At 35.8% G+C, this 15,752-nt stretch overlaps 2 protein-coding genes across 2 annotated transcripts; both read left to right on the top strand.

The window, feature by feature from the left end:
• The first annotated feature begins 1,850 nt into the window (after positions 1 to 1,850).
• Positions 1,851 to 3,914, top strand: LOC140767532 (acetyl transferase GW6a-like). Its single transcript, XM_073107475.1, has 3 exons — positions 1,851 to 2,149; positions 2,292 to 2,440; positions 2,963 to 3,914. The coding sequence occupies exons 1-3, from the start codon at positions 1,877 to 1,879 to the stop codon at positions 3,804 to 3,806; spliced, it is 1,266 nt and encodes a 421-aa protein (XP_072963576.1). The 5' UTR covers positions 1,851 to 1,876; the 3' UTR covers positions 3,807 to 3,914.
• Positions 3,915 to 9,487: 5,573 nt separating this feature from the next.
• LOC140767833 (uncharacterized) lies at positions 9,488 to 15,160 on the top strand. Its single transcript, XM_073107901.1, has 7 exons — positions 9,488 to 9,688; positions 9,771 to 9,975; positions 11,025 to 11,226; positions 11,564 to 11,757; positions 13,120 to 13,273; positions 13,366 to 13,530; positions 14,388 to 15,160. The coding sequence occupies exons 1-7, from the start codon at positions 9,511 to 9,513 to the stop codon at positions 14,832 to 14,834; spliced, it is 1,545 nt and encodes a 514-aa protein (XP_072964002.1). The 5' UTR covers positions 9,488 to 9,510; the 3' UTR covers positions 14,835 to 15,160.
• The last annotated feature ends 592 nt before the right edge of the window (positions 15,161 to 15,752 follow it).

Below are 15,752 nucleotides of genomic sequence, written 5' to 3'. Positions count from 1 at the left end.
TGAGTCTTATGATGCTAAAAAACATTTATATATCATTAATTTTAAAAAAGATAAGTATCAAAATATGATCCAAAATTAAAATTATTAAGGATTTAATTAATCAAATGTTGTAACGTCTGTGTATAGTGCTTTGTTTTTCAATGCACAATCTTATTAGAATACTAACTACTTATTAAGATCCCTAATCAATTTTCATAATTATGTCAATTACATCATTGATTTGGCCAAACTGTGGTTTATTCAACTAAGTTCATTTTATAATGGTTAATAGGGATTGATATCCTCAATCATGAATTAATTTATTTTACATGCTCAATAATGTCTTCATTAATTGTTCAACTAAATAATAATCTTAGAAAAAAAATCTAATATTAGGAGAGGTTGGATAGTTTATATAGATAGTAATGCATTATTATAATTTATTATTTAAGACAATAAATTGAAATTCAACATTTGATATTGATGGATGTTAGTCAATGTATCGCAAAATTGTGTTTCCATAGTAAACACGATGATTAAAAAAAAGTATATATTATGGAATCTCGAGATAATGACTGCAAATTAAAATATTTTTAGAACAAAATAATAATCCGAATCACCTTCTTTTAGTTAATCTTTTTTTTAAATCACATAATGACTATTAAAATAGGCATTATAGGAGCACATAGAGAAAATGTAAAACTATTAGTCTGCCCTTCTTTTATATAGAAAAATATATATAAAAAAGACAAGAATTCCACTTGAACTTAAGGTGGATCTAAATTTGATGCTGTCCAACAAAGTAAAATGACAATATAGAAGAGAACATATTAAATGAGATTCCGACAATTTGTCGGTCAAGCAGTTATAAGTGATGAACAAATTGACAATCAAACAGGACTTTTTTTAAAAAAGAGTTTTATTGAATACGAGATTGCAAGTAGTTAGAATATATAATAAACTTGTTGTCCCAATATAAGCATAGGAATAGAGAACATTGATTATGTGAGAGTTAATTATTAATGATAGAATTAAGTAAGACATTTATTAAGAATGAAGGGAAAGATAAAAGTATAGGAAAGAAGCATTCAATTAAGATCCTTATACTTTACTCTTCTCTCCTATGTTGACTCCAGTGAGGGAATTCTCATAGGGAGGAATAAAAAGTATACAATCTAATAACAAATTGGACCGAGACACAAAAGAGACCCAGTTATAATATTATTATTATTCATAATAATAATAATAATAATAATAATAATAATAATAATAATAACAAGAATCAATCTAGTATCAATAAATAAAATAAAATAACTTGAAGGAGCAACTTGTGAAACATTTATCAGAGATTAAGCAATAAAATCATCTGAAGAATAAGCATCGACTAACTTTATGTCGAATAAGTACTTGTTATCCAGAGTGATAATTGAATCATTAGAAATATGTATATGTATAGATATGTCATGATATATTCATATATATACTTCACCATGTTAAATTAAGAGGCTAGTCAATTGTGACTGGCCTGCTTCATATATCTTAAGCTGTAGGAAATCTCTACACTCTGGGTTGTAGCATCTTCTTGCAATCATTCTAACCAAAGGATATTTAACCAACTTGAAAGTTCTATGTCTTTCCTATTTGTATATACAACTAGTATTCTAAGCATTTATCTTTAATTGTGGTATTTATTCTTTCACTAGCATTACTTTTGTCTCCACATCTCTATCTCACTAGTATAAATTTGCCACTCCTCCTCTGAAGAGAGAAAGCTAGGCTTGAGCTCTGAGAGGGAGAGAGAGAGAGAGAGAGAGAGAGAGAGAGAGAGAGAGAGAGAGAGAGAGAGAGAGAGAGAGAGAGAGAGAGAGAGAGAGAGAGATAAGTTCGAGAGAAAGAGATGGTTATGAAGGAGGAGGAAAAGGAGAAAGAGATGATAAGAGTTAGAGAGTTCGACATGGAGAGGGATTTGGCGGCGGTCGAGGAGCTCGAGAGGCGGTGCGAGGTCGGCCCGACGACTGCAGCCTCCGACGCCACCGCCGCCGCCGCCGACACCCAGAACAAGAAGAAGAAGAAGAAGAACAAGAAGAACAAGAGAGCCATCTCACTCTACGTGGACCAATTAGGTGACCCGTTGTCTCGAGTCCGGCATGCGCCGGAATATGTCATGCTGGTATACATATGATCATAACCTTTCATTCTCTCTCTCTCTCTCTCTCTCTCTCTATATATATATATATATATATCAATGCAAACTTTATACTTAGAATTGATAGTTTTATATTTATATATCTTATATGTTAACGCATGTGTAGGTGGCGGAGTATGGGGAGAAGAAGGAGATGGTGGGGGTTATAAGGGCTTGCATTAAGATGGTGAGCAGTGGGAGGCCATCAACAAGTCCATTAATGGCCTATGTGAAGGTGGCTTACATTCTTGGCCTCAGAGTCTCCCCTTCTCATAGGTAGGTCTTAAGTTCATTCAATATATATACATATAATTCTTTTCTTGCTTCAATTACTATGAAAGATTTCATAACAAAAGGCAGTATCTATGAGTGGATGGACATCTAGTAGTACTCTTCCTTGTCTTCCTCTTTTGGCTTCTCTATCTGTACGAGACTGAAAAATTAAAGATAAAAGGTTAGATAGAGATGGGGTTTTATGAGTTAGTTCATCACCTCCAAGTGCACTAGAACTTTGCTAGCGGCGTAGCCTAGCATGAATGTACTGGATGATATTAACCTACGCTGGGTGGTCACAATGTCCAGTGCTTGCCATGTGGATGCCAAAGCTTTTTTGCTCTTAGTATATCTCTTCTTAATGCTTCAAATAATTCTATAGATTATTTTCCTCTATATGTATATATTTGTTATGATATAGTTGCATTATATATATTTATATTATTCTAATTAATATTTACAATATATATATATATATATATCATATTACTAACCCTCACTATCTTCTCGTATATTATTGGTCAGATGCCTCGGCATCGCGACGATGCTGGTGGAGGACGCAGAGAGGTGGTGCTCCGCCGCCGGCGCCGCATACGCCTACATGGCCACAACCGCCTCCAACTCCGCCTCCCTGTCCCTCTTCACCCGCCGCCTCTCTTACGCCCCGTTCCGCCGCCCGGTCCTCCTCGGCCACCCCGTCCATGCCCACCTTCTCCCTCTCCGCATCCCCCACCACTCCATCCTCCGCTTCCCCCCTCCCCTCGCCGCCGCCCTCTACAGTCACCTCCTCCCCTCCTCCGCCGTTGAGTTCCTCCCCTCCGACCTCCCCTCCCTCCTCTCTCACAAGTACACCGTCGGCACCTACCTCACCCTCTCCACCTCCTCCTCTCCCCCCTCCTTCGCCATCCTCAGCGTCTGGGACTCCACCCACATCCTTAGCTTCCGCGTCGCCGGGTCCTCCGCCGCCACCCGCGCCGCCGTATCCCTCCTCCGAGCCGCCGACACCTTCGCCCCGTGGCTCCGCCTCCCGTCAATCCCGAACGTCTTCCTCCCCTTCGGCGCCTACGTCCTCTACGGCCTCCACATGTCCGGCCCCGACGGCCCCCACCTCCTCCGCTCCCTCTGCCGCTTCGCCCACAACCTCGCCGTCCGTAACCCCTCCTGCGGCGTCGTCGTCGCCGAGGTCGCCCCCGCCGATCCCGTCCGCGCCGCCATCCCTCACTGGCGCCGCTTCTCCTGCGACGAGGACGTCTGGTGCATCAAGCCACTCCGCAGTAATCCCATCGGCGACGACGACGTCGACGGCTGGCTGGCGTCACCGCCGTCGACGTCCAACAAAGTCATGTTCGTCGACCCCCGAGATTTTTGACGTCATATGATAACACCCCACAATGTGGCTTCCTTTTTTGTGTAATTTAATGAGTAGATGTGGTGTGGAATGCTGATGTAACCATGTATATATACCATGCATGCTAAATACTAAGCATAATTAAGAACAACTCTTTCTTCTTCCAGTGAAAAATATTACTTCCTTCTACTTTAAATAATACATACATACATACATATATAGTTATTTTAATCCTGAAGCTATGATGATAAGGTCAAAGGGGGATCCTGCACAGATGAATTAAAGAACTCATATTATATTAGTATTCTCTTATATTAACTCACAATCAACATTTAGAGGCATAAAATACTACACTAATACTTATGACTAAATACTTTAGAGTTTGAAAAATATATTAAAAATAAAAGAAGACAAAAGAATCCAAGTCCTTGTTGTCAGGAGGTGCAATCAATCATCAAATGTTCCAATTTTGACTGGGCAATTAGGGGAGCCAATTGTACTTCACATATATTGCATGGGAGCAACTGCAACATTACCAGTTTTTGACTGCTAGGTTCTGCACACCAAATAATATTGTATATTGTATCTAAAATAAGTGACTTACAAACTAATTTTTGGTCTACATGAGTGTCATATAGATACATAAAATATTATGGCTTTCTGGAACAGTGATTTTAAACAATATTAGTAGCTAATGACACATTGGAGTGAATCTATTATGAATAGCTTATTCACACTTGTATTAAATTTAAACAATATTAATAGATAACACATTGAAGAGATAATGTTTTAGATATTTTTAATAGTTTATATATGGTGAAAAATGGTGACATTTGAAGTGATTTAAGTATAACTAATGCTTTAAAATTTAATAAAAAAATAGAAAAAAGAAAAAGAAAAAGAAAGAGAGAGAGAGAGAGAGAGAGAGAGAGATCCAAGTCCTTGTTGTCAGGAGGAGCAATCAATCAGATAGTGTGTTCCAATTTTGACCAGGAAATTAGGGGGTCAAATGGGGTCCCACAAATCTCTTTATAGGGTCGGGTCACGTGTGCCCCCTGACACACCCTCTTAACCTACTCTACTCCGTACGGACGCAGTTGATGCACAGCCACGTCGAGTCGTCGAGTTTCCCTCTCCAAACCGCATCGTAATTCGTGCTACTATATTTGTTTTAATAAAAAAAGATTATATAATTACCGATTAAAACTTTTAAAATATTATAACGAAAAATATTTAATATTAAATAAAAATTATAGAAAAAAGGTAAGACTCAGATTACAAAATTTCTAGATAGAGTGTAGATAACTAAAATTAATAAAATTCTCAATATTATCACTGTGATATTTTAATTATATCATTTCCTTTGTTACAGTCTAAGGTTAGAAAGGATAATAAACTAATGATATATATGTCATATATTGTGGGCACTGTAATACTAAGATTAAACAATGTATATCATGTCTTTGACATTAAAGGTAAATGTGTGAAATATTCTTTGTTTGTTTTCTAGTGTAAAGTTATATTTTAACTCTGAGTTAAGTATATTTTATTATTATATATTTATGTGACCGTTAGTATTTCTATCAAATTTAAATAAATACTATTGTTATTTTAATTATTAGCATGATAGAAGAATTTTGATCATTTTGAGCGTCGTTAAGTTAAATTTAATAGAAAAATTAATAATTTTACTTTAATTAGAAGTACAATAACGGATGATAAAATATATATAACTTTAAGAAATAAAATGCATTGGATGAATGCAAATTAGTGTTAGTGACTTTATACAATAAGTGGAAGCACAAAGTGCTTGAATCTCTCAATGATTTATTTGAAGTCCACTTAATGATGTAAAGGTAACATATAATGTATATCATGCTTTTTATAACAGAAATAATGTCTTAGTGCACTAGCTTCAATTTAATTATTGATCTAAGACTGTTTTCATGACTCAAAAAGTTACACAACTCATTGTTACAACCACTCAAATTGGGAATAATTTAAATGATTCTTCACCTAAATTGTGTAATAACTATTCATCTAGATTAATTAGCCATGGCAACTCATGAATTTTAATCATATTCACAAGCAAGCAAATTAATAAATATACAGCAAGTGCAAGGTATGCATCTCCTGCATTTGTGGCTTTTAAGTCATTGTTTTGCTGGTTTGGCATCTCCCTTTCTCTCATCAAATCATCCTCTTTGGGTATCAATCCTCTTTCTTGTTGTACTGATCATATTAAAAGCCAAAAAATTATTAGCTCCGATAGTAATCTCCAAAGATTATTAGCTTGTAAGCTAATTATATATATATATATATATATATATATATATATATATATATAACGCTCCGATAGTAAAATCACTAAATATCAACTCCAACGTTATCATAATTTCTATCATGCGCTAATGGTAGTATAAAGATTAGTAATTTCACATGCATTACATTACATCACAGGAAAGAGAGAAACTTATAGAATCATTATCTTCTTCAACTAGTTCACTTTCATGGTCATCACTGTTATCTTAGTGACGATCTCAAACATTTGATGTGCTAAGAAGATACGGCAATATCTTAATCTTATTCCCCCTCCCCTACTTTGTTTAATCTAATCCCTCCCCTCCCCCAAACAAAGGTTCTAACCTTTCGGCTCTAAATAAAGAGGAGCAAAAGCAAAGCAAAGCAAAGTAATTAATAAGCAATTAAGCATAAAAGGGAGAGAGTCATGTGTTAGCATTAGCTTAGCTCTTAGCTTCTCATCACCTTCCTCTCTTCACAGACGTGTCCACCTCTCACCATTGGCTTTAATCCTCCCCTTAAAACGTAGGGCTTAGGGCTGAAGTCAGAGCCTGTGTGATGTGCCAAAAGGGTCACAAAAGCCACAAAAAGGGCAATGGGAATTTGGATAGGGAATAACTTGTGCTATTGGCTCACTAGGGTATCTTCCCATCTCGGTATCTTGTAGTAGAACTAATAAAAGGAGATTAGATGGGAATATTAAGAGAAATCTATATTTAAAATCCTATCTCTATCTCACGGTACCTAATTACGTGGTTTACACTATATTTTTATGATTTACAACTTTACGCTCTGGATTATACTAAATACTTGTTAAAACTAACACTGTTTGGACAGATGGCATAAAACGAAAGCAGTTCGGAGAAAAAATTAGAAGCGCTCTTATGAAGAAGCTACATCCCATTTAAACTTCTTAAAACATATAAAATTAAATTAATTAGATAAAACTCATATGTCTAGTACTGGACTCCATTTGTTTGTTGCTTTACTGATATATAATTATTAATTTGGTGATGTTCTTAGTGTACTTAACTTAATCTAAGAGTTAATAGATCTACCGAAAGCTCAATAAAAAATAAAAGATATGGCGTTAAATGCAAATTTTCCTACGTCATAGTATAACTTAGGATTACTTTTTAATTTTGTGGGGTTGGGAATGCACAAAAGATGCATAAAAAAGGAGCAAGGTAGGCTCAATGAGGAGATTAAGAAAAGAGTGAAGATTGGATTTGGTTAGGAGGCACATATCCTCTTGAGAGTAGAATATTATGTGAGAAAGAATCAAATGAGGATGAGTAATTAAGGAGTGTTAAAGGCCATCTTTGGGAGCATGTGATTGCCATATTGAAATCAATTATAGTTGTCTATGTCCATCTAACTTGTTTAGTTTTTAAGATATACTACTTATGACTTGGAACTTGTTAGGGAAAATGGATTATTTTTCCCAAGGCCCAACCCAATAACAAGGTAGCCCTTTCGAAAGGGAGCCCAACAATTCAATAAACCTAGAGGTTATTTCTAATAGTGTAAGCCTGCTGTCAGATGTGTGCCAATGTTTCGATCACAATTCTGCTCGTGTTAGAAGAGGAATACTAGAGAAGAAATGTAATTAAAACTATCGAATGTGTATGATTAATGCGTTGACACATAATCGATAGTATGTTCACACAACACATACATAGTCAATTTACATAGAATCTCCAACGCATTAAACATTTGAATTTTTTAGTAAAGTCTTCTCTCTCTTTTTTCTTAAAATAAATAGTAGTGATCGACTCCCTACAAAGAGAAGAAAAAAAAGAGCTACTACACACTTGAAAACCCTATTCAAATAGCAATATCATATGATTTTTTCCCCTCTTTCTATTTTGAACTTTTCTATATGTGAGAGTTCCTTGGGCATGATTTCTCTTTCTCATTCTATAATTTTATTGTCTCAAAAATATAAAACAAAACATTGTAATTTTATTTAGTGCAAGATTTCTCTTCCTATTAGCATTTCAACACTTCACTTCAAAAGTAAAAGTTAGTGAAAAAAAATAAATGTTATTATTTGAAATAAATTTAACAATGTCTGAAGTCTAATGCTAAGTTTGAATGAACTAACTTCAATTTTATTTCAACAACAAGAAAAGAAAATTTAAGAGACACAATTGCCATCAGAAGCATCTCAGCTCCATGCAAATTGAATGTCTCAAACCTTCTCAACAATTATTGGGCTGGGCCGGCCCATGATTTAACTATATGAACATAGTTATCTCAATACTTTTTAACAATTATTTGTCTTTCTAACTACATTCAATAAAAGTGCAATATATGAGAAGCTAATAGTTATAATTTCACTTAGACTTTTTAAACCTTCACTATTTTTTTGCCTAAATGGACAAGGATGTATACCGTAAAAAGAAGTTTAAAAAATATACGTGAAAAACGGTGATAGTTTAGAAGTCCTAAGTAAAATTATATTTTATTTAAACTAATAATTGTTTATAAATTTACCACGTAGGACATCTAAACCCTAGCGGATGCCGATTCAATTTGAATTAAGATCTAGATGGCCTTAACTTTTCAATCAAAGCCTTTCTTTCACTCTATTTGTTTCTTATTTGTAAAATTAAGTGTCTGGTCTAAGGAAATAATATCTCTAGCTTAACATGAATTGATTCATTTGCATCGTAATGTTATTAATGACTAGGATTTTATATAAACTTAAGTGAGATTATGATCAAAAGTCATGGCTACATTTATAGTTTGAGTAATATTGTGGCCCATTTATAATACATGAGTATGTTATGCTTATGGGTTACAACTTACAAATATTCTATAAACCATATATTGATGTGGCAATTTACTATAGTAGCAGCTAAACATGTTGACACAGAGAATGGAGGCGGAGGCTTCATAGTTCGACAAGCTAATTGCGCTTCTATTTTTATATGGCTACACTGTGGGTGCTACAATTTCGTCTTAGTGGCTAAAGTGGGAGCTGTCAGAGAGACGCTTCTATTCTTAATAAGAGATATCATTGAGTTTGATTCTCTCTTTTTGGTCAACCGTATAAAAGGCAGTACTAAGCCTACTTAATTAGTGGAGGCTATAGTTAATTATATCAAATTGTTTACTTATAATTATTAAAATTATAAAGTTTATTATATTTTTAGGGACCTAATTATCCTGCTGATTGGCTTACTAATTTTAATAGAACTATCGATTATGGTTACTTGGGATGAGAGTTTTTCTTCTGATCTTGTATAAATTTTGGCCTCCCTTTTTTTTTTCTATATAAAAAATATAAAAAAGAAGAAGATTAACGGCACGTTTCCAAATTTGAAGCTCATTGTCTTATCCTCTATACCCCCCTATAAAAATAAAAATTGTAATTCGCCCCCTCTTCCCTCCCATTGAGAAACAAAGCAATTTACAAATGAACCCCTCCTCCTTCTTCCTCTCCCTGTTTCTCCTCCTCCTCCTCCTCCTCGCTGTGTGGTCGCCGCCCATCAACTCCGCCTCCCCTCCTCCGCCCTCTTGCAAGGCATGGCTCGTGCAGTCCATACCCACCGACATGCCCCATCTCTCTCGGGTCGCCGGCGTCCTCGCCACCGGTAATCTCCTCTCCCTTTCCTCCTCTCCGATCTCGGAAAGACCGTTTGTTGAGCGAAAATTTTTGGATTCTGTTGGGACCAGGGGATGTGCTTCGGTGGGTGGCGGGGAACGCGACGAGGAATTTGGATATAATCGCGCAGTATTGGCAGCTCGTGGCGCAGCCCAGGAACCCAGAGTCGGGGGATTACGGCTACTCGGAGGAGGAGATGGAGAGGTTTGGAGCGGGCCAGGGGCGTAGGGTTTATGAGGAATTGGAGGCCGCGGCCGATCGGATGGTTGATATCAGGCGAGTTTTGAGCTTGTTCCTATCTATTATGCTTTTTGATTGGTTTCTTTGGGGTAAAAATTGATTCTTTTTGCTTGAATTTGTTTGCCAATCTTTATAGGAGCAAATAATGTGGTAACAGTAGGGAATGGATTTGGCAAAGAGTTAACTACTAATAGTGATAGATGTGAAGAATGTGGCACACTATGATGTTCCTTTTCTAATCGAGTTTACTAATGTTGCTTCTTGTGGGTAGTAGACCAAATTACTGAACCTTGTGAGCTTTGCTGAAGAAATCATATATGACATGGTTGAATCTTTTTTGATTTTTTTGAATCAAGAATAATAGTTTCATGACATGCGAAGGCAAGCGATATAGTAGACAATCCATTTTGATCCAATAATCTTCTTGATCCCTCTGCCAGAAGATCTAATCTAGGCAGAAAAACTCTTTGCCAGAGGCTGTGCCATGCAATGGACTACTTGACCCTAAATCTTGTCTCGGCATCCTGTCGGCGAGACAGAACTACTTGCTGGCAGCTGCCTCATTCAACACTTTAATCCTTGATTTGTATGGCCTAGTGTGATCTCTCAGGCTAAAAAACCTACATAAGAAAGACGAATCCTATTTTATAGGCATTAAATAGTATCAAAATTGATGCACTCTATCATTCTATTAGGACTATTTGGTTGAATATTGATTCAAAAAATTGATGTTAACAGACAAAGTTTCATTTTATATGAGTAGTATTGTGTCTGACCCACTATAAGGCAATTGACAATTGTAACTGAGAATAACAAAATTCTGCAACGACATTGTACAATCAGTAAAAAAGTAATTTAATGCCTGAAAACATGTTCATGACTGCACACTTTAATTTTTGTTTTGGTCCACACACTGTTAAAGACTATGCCACTCCGCACTATTATTTTGTTTTGGAAGAAGATGAAAATATGAGTACAAACGTTCATTCCCTTATTCAAATTCAACGATTAATTAATTTGAAATTACGAATTTTTTTCCTGAAAAGAAGTTTGGTTATCTTTTTAACTATTATCACGTCTCTCAGAATTGTGCAGCATTCTGGAGTGTATCCTGATTATGTTCAAGAGACATCTGATCTTGCTTCAGGAAGACCAAATGTGCAGAACAGGACTTTACTTTTCAGTGAATGGTGGGGATCTGGTATTGTCCATACAAAAGTTTGGATATCGGACGGTACTGATATCTATATTGGATCAGCAAATAATGACTGGAAATCTCTTACGCAGGTACTTAATTATGTGTCAAAACTGGTCATGCTTATTTATAGCTTCAATCTTTCCTTGATCTGTACTTTATGATTGCTTATGCAGATTGTGTAGATAGTATCTGTGATATACCAAGTCAAGACTTATTGCAACTGTAGTTGGAAGAGTAGATTAAATTTTAGTGTACATTTTCAAATATATAGTATGCCAATTTTTTTATAAAATATAGCTGTATCTTTTTTTGGTCAAAGTGTTGTTATTGTTGCATTATGCTTTTCTGTTTAGATATTCATCTAGCATCATGACTAAATATGTCCTATTGTGCTTATAATTTGATTTTTCCCAAAATTTCTCTCAGGTGAAAGAAGCTGGAATTTATCTTGTTGGTTGTCCTAGAATAGCCAAATGGTTGGGAACATATTTTAACAACTTGTGGAAGCTTTCATCACTTAATTCGAAAGCATACACAAGAACAGTTTGGGATGATCAATGGCAAGCTCTTAGAAAAGTGCCATGCTGGTCACATTTCATACCTGTTAAAGAGAGATGCAGGTATTTCTGATTAACCCCTCCATAATACTTTTTGCCAATTGCAGCTGACTTTACCAGATAATGTCTGTTTTACATAATTACATAATTTGTCATGCTGCAACAATATCATTTGCTTTTTTTACCATATCTGGTATCAGCCATGATGATGAAGGCTAAAAAAATAATGGTTCTTTGGGAAACCTCTAGACGTGCTTTATGCTATATCTCTCGAAACTGGTCCTCAGCACGAGTAAAGTGGAATAACTAGGCACCTTGATAGGCAGTGTTGAACTTTTGTGAAGAAACTATGATATAAATTCTTATAGAACATACACCTTTCAAATTTTCACCCTTATCAATGTGCTGCATCTCCACTGCCTAAAATATAGTAACAAGCTTACTAGAATTGAGTCGATTCAAGTTGGTGCTCAGATGTGATAGTGTATAATAAAGGGTACTTGCACCATGCTGCATGAGTGCAGGGAAAAAAGTGTAGTCTAGGAGAGGAAATTTATATTAGTAACCTGGGGGAACAGTATAAATAGTAGTCACAATTTTTACGAGGGGGGTCACAATAATTTTCTTACAGGAAACCAAATGAGAATTCTGAAACCTTTTAAACTCACTTTTGGCATGGGGTTAGTTCACATATCCAAGCATATGTTTCTTTGTCAAAAAATTAAAACATAGTTTTCAATACAATATGGTTATCAATCATACATCTTATGACATTTTAGATCACTTTTAATAGGAAGACATCATAAATTCTAATTTCCTTTTCATTGTAATGAATAAGTTGATTCTACTTCCATTTCCTGAATCTCCAGTAGTTATTATTTGTAACATAAAGCAGTCAACTGAAATTTTGTTGCAGCATTTCACATGAAAGTCATTCCCATGAGAATGTTTGAAGTTTAAATGGTAAAACCCTCCATATAAGAGAATTTAACTGTTAGTTGATGTTGGTTCTGTTGGAGTCTTGGAGAGAATGACTCATATTCTCAGGATTTGCAGGTAAAGAGAGTTACCTGAAAGTCTAGAGCGCATTAAAGCCACTGAGGGTAACATCCGTCGTATGGTAGGGTTTGGGTTGGGTGTGGGTGTTCAAAATCCTAGTATGTGAGACAAGGATTTCTTAGTTACACACACACACACACACACACACACACACACATTTTTAACCCTAAAGTCCTAAACCATGTACTTCTTTTCTGAGAATGGCAAAATTGACATAGGTTGAACCTCGTAAAAAAGTGTGCACATTTCTCTTTTGCTTGATTTTCATTTCTTCACTCTAGATCCATCAAGTTCAGATCTTCTCCCTGATTGATTAGATGTAAAGTGAATTTCTGGTTAGTTGTGTGAATTTTCATCTCCAACCAGGTCACCTCTTCCACATTCGATCGAGGTTCCCCATGTGGATGGATATCCTATACTTTCAGACCCTTTTATGTTTGATATTCCATATGATACTCCAGGACGTCATATATCCACTTCAAAGAATCACTCAAGCTATCTTTCATTTGCTCCACCTGAGGTAATCATATATTAAAGCTTCTTTGTAAACAAAAGTGCTACAATAAATAGCACTAACTTGTGGACTTATTCTCGTTTTTCTATGTTCTGCAGCTGTTATTTGGTAAGTTCCAAGCAGATGAACAAGCATGGGTGGCGACAATTAAATCCGTGCAGTTTGGAGGAACTGTCAGAATTAGTACCATGGATTGGCTTGGGCAATCACAGTATCTTAAACAAACAATCTACTGGTCATCTCTGTCAACTGCAATATCAGAGGTACTTAATTTTTGGTTTGTACATGTCATATCAGTCTTTAGATGGATATTAAGTTATTATTGTAATCATGAATTTTCTTTAGCTGAAAAAGAAAATACAGGTATTTATTTATGGTTAATGAAATGTGAAAAATCTAGGGCAAAACCCTAATATAAACTATATGACCTTTAATAAGTAAACTTGACGATAAATAATAAAAGCTAAATAGTAAGCAATGCAAATACACAAGAATTACGTGAAAAACACCAAACTAGGGTAAAAACCGCGTATCATTTTCACTAAAATTATATCAACCACTAATTAAAAGCAAGTACAAAAACTGTTTACAGATTACCCATTGAATCCTATAGCTATATTTAAAGATCTCTTGTTTGCTAGATCTTACGACGAGTTGCTTTTAGTAGTTGATTATATTAATCTCTTTGATCGTTTAGATTGAACGAACTTGTCTAAGGAACCCTTAAGACAAGGAGCAACAACGTTGCAACGATCAAGCAATCTTTGGACGCTCAAATTCTTTTTCTTCTTGATCAAAGAAGAATTTCCAACTAACTCTTCGCCAAAACTTCAAATTACGTTTCAAAACCACCCCACTCTTCTAGGGTTCAAAGACATAGGTTTTCAAAAATAGATGAGAAACCTAGTTTAAGTCGGTCAAAAAAAATTAACTTCGGAAAATGTGTCAAAAGACGCTAAGCAGAATTCTATTTGTGATGAGCCATGAAGTTGTTCAGCCTGTTAAGGCAGCTAGTCAGTCAAATATCTTCCGAACATACTTCATTCAGTATTCTCAATCCCATTTTGAACTGCATGCATTTTATTGTCAGTTCAGCATCTTACTGAGCATCTATTAACAGGTTGTCTTCTCTAAAAATGCGACGGTCCACATATTAGTTGCTTACTGGGCACATTTTATTGAAAACACTGATCAATATCTGAAGACCCTTCTGTATTTGAACATCCTTTGTGCATCTTCCAAGTACAACCACTGTGGTGGTAAATTGAAGATCAAATATTACATGGTACCTGGATACGAGAAGACTGGAGCTGCTATCCACAATGGAAATGCTACTGGAAACATCTACCCTGGTTATACTCGAGTAAATCATGGCAAGTATGCAGTTAGTGATGTGAGGGCACACATTGGTACCAGCAATCTTATATGGGATTACTTCTACACGACTGCAGGCGTAAGCTTTGGGACGTATCATCCTGCCATTGTAGCACAGTTGCAAGAAATATTTGACGCAGATTGGAATTCACCGTATGCCATACCAGTTAAGCCATTAAAGTCATCAGCATAGAAAGCCATACAACATTTACTGATGTAATCATGGTGCACTTAAAAGCAATCGAAGTCATGATTAGATGGTTTGGTTCAAACTAGATCATGAACAAGTGGAGAAAGGTGTCTCATTATTTATTGGGTTACATTACATTGAGCTGGAGTTTACATAGGAGTTCCTTGTGTTATCATGTTAAAAAATTAATCAATAAAACAGTACCAAGGACCACATGTTCTGTTATATACTACCTGTCATCGATTGAGAAATTTGAATGTCTTATTATGCTTCTGAATTGTCAATCTCAGTTGGAAACATCAAATGTACTATGATGCATGTTAGCATTACATTTACTTTTGCCAAATCTGGGGGCATGTGATTGTGTCCATTTGCATTCTATCACTATACAAGTATTGAGATGCGACCATCTACCAATTGTCGGTATCTCAATCACAAAGACATTTCAAATTAAGATTGCCTGTAAGTGAAAAACTGGTGCATTTAACTGCTTTGAATCTGACTACTACACTGTGCCTTGTCACCATATTGCCTCCAAAAACTACTTCACAGGGAGTTAATTTCAGTAGTTTGTGTTGTTGAAACAATCATGCGAGTGCTTGTTTAGAAACCACACTACTTGACTAAAGGGTATCTAGAAAAGGCATTTAGAAGCACAGACAAAAGTTAAACAAGCTATAGTGAGAACTGAGAACCAAGAGAGATCTAAAGTTATAGATGCTGAATTCGTAAATGTCCTCTATCTCAGTTAAATTGAGACACCATCATTTAATAGGACCACTAGACATGTTGCATCAAGCACTCAATTTAGGCCACACGACTGTTCACCTTCCCCATCAGACGACTATTGCATGGAACTCTAATAAGGAGTAGGAAATGATGAAACATATCAATGTCATGGTCCTCTTTGGAATGTGCAGA

The sequence above is a fragment of the Typha angustifolia genome, chromosome 9 (assembly GCF_048772165.1).
Source record: "Typha angustifolia cultivar Huaian chromosome 9, ASM4877216v1, whole genome shotgun sequence".
Lineage (NCBI taxonomy): Eukaryota > Viridiplantae > Streptophyta > Magnoliopsida > Poales > Typhaceae > Typha > Typha angustifolia.
Note: the sequence above shows the minus strand (reverse complement) of the source record. Positions and strands in the feature narration are given on the sequence as shown.

Excerpts from the sequence above, each read along its gene's own strand:
- LOC140767532 (XM_073107475.1), top strand. The coding sequence starts at position 1,877 with ATGGTTATGAAGGAGGAGGAAAAGGAGAAAGAGATGATAAGAGTTAGA. Across the intron at positions 2,150-2,291 it reads CGCCGGAATATGTCATGCTG|GTGGCGGAGTATGGGGAGAA; the intron begins GTATACATATGA and ends ACGCATGTGTAG. Across the intron at positions 2,441-2,962 it reads AGAGTCTCCCCTTCTCATAG|ATGCCTCGGCATCGCGACGA; the intron begins GTAGGTCTTAAG and ends ATTATTGGTCAG.
- LOC140767833 (XM_073107901.1), top strand. The coding sequence starts at position 9,511 with ATGAACCCCTCCTCCTTCTTCCTCTCCCTGTTTCTCCTCCTCCTCCTC. Across the intron at positions 9,689-9,770 it reads CGCCGGCGTCCTCGCCACCG|GGGATGTGCTTCGGTGGGTG; the intron begins GTAATCTCCTCT and ends TGTTGGGACCAG. Across the intron at positions 9,976-11,024 it reads GATCGGATGGTTGATATCAG|AATTGTGCAGCATTCTGGAG; the intron begins GCGAGTTTTGAG and ends CACGTCTCTCAG.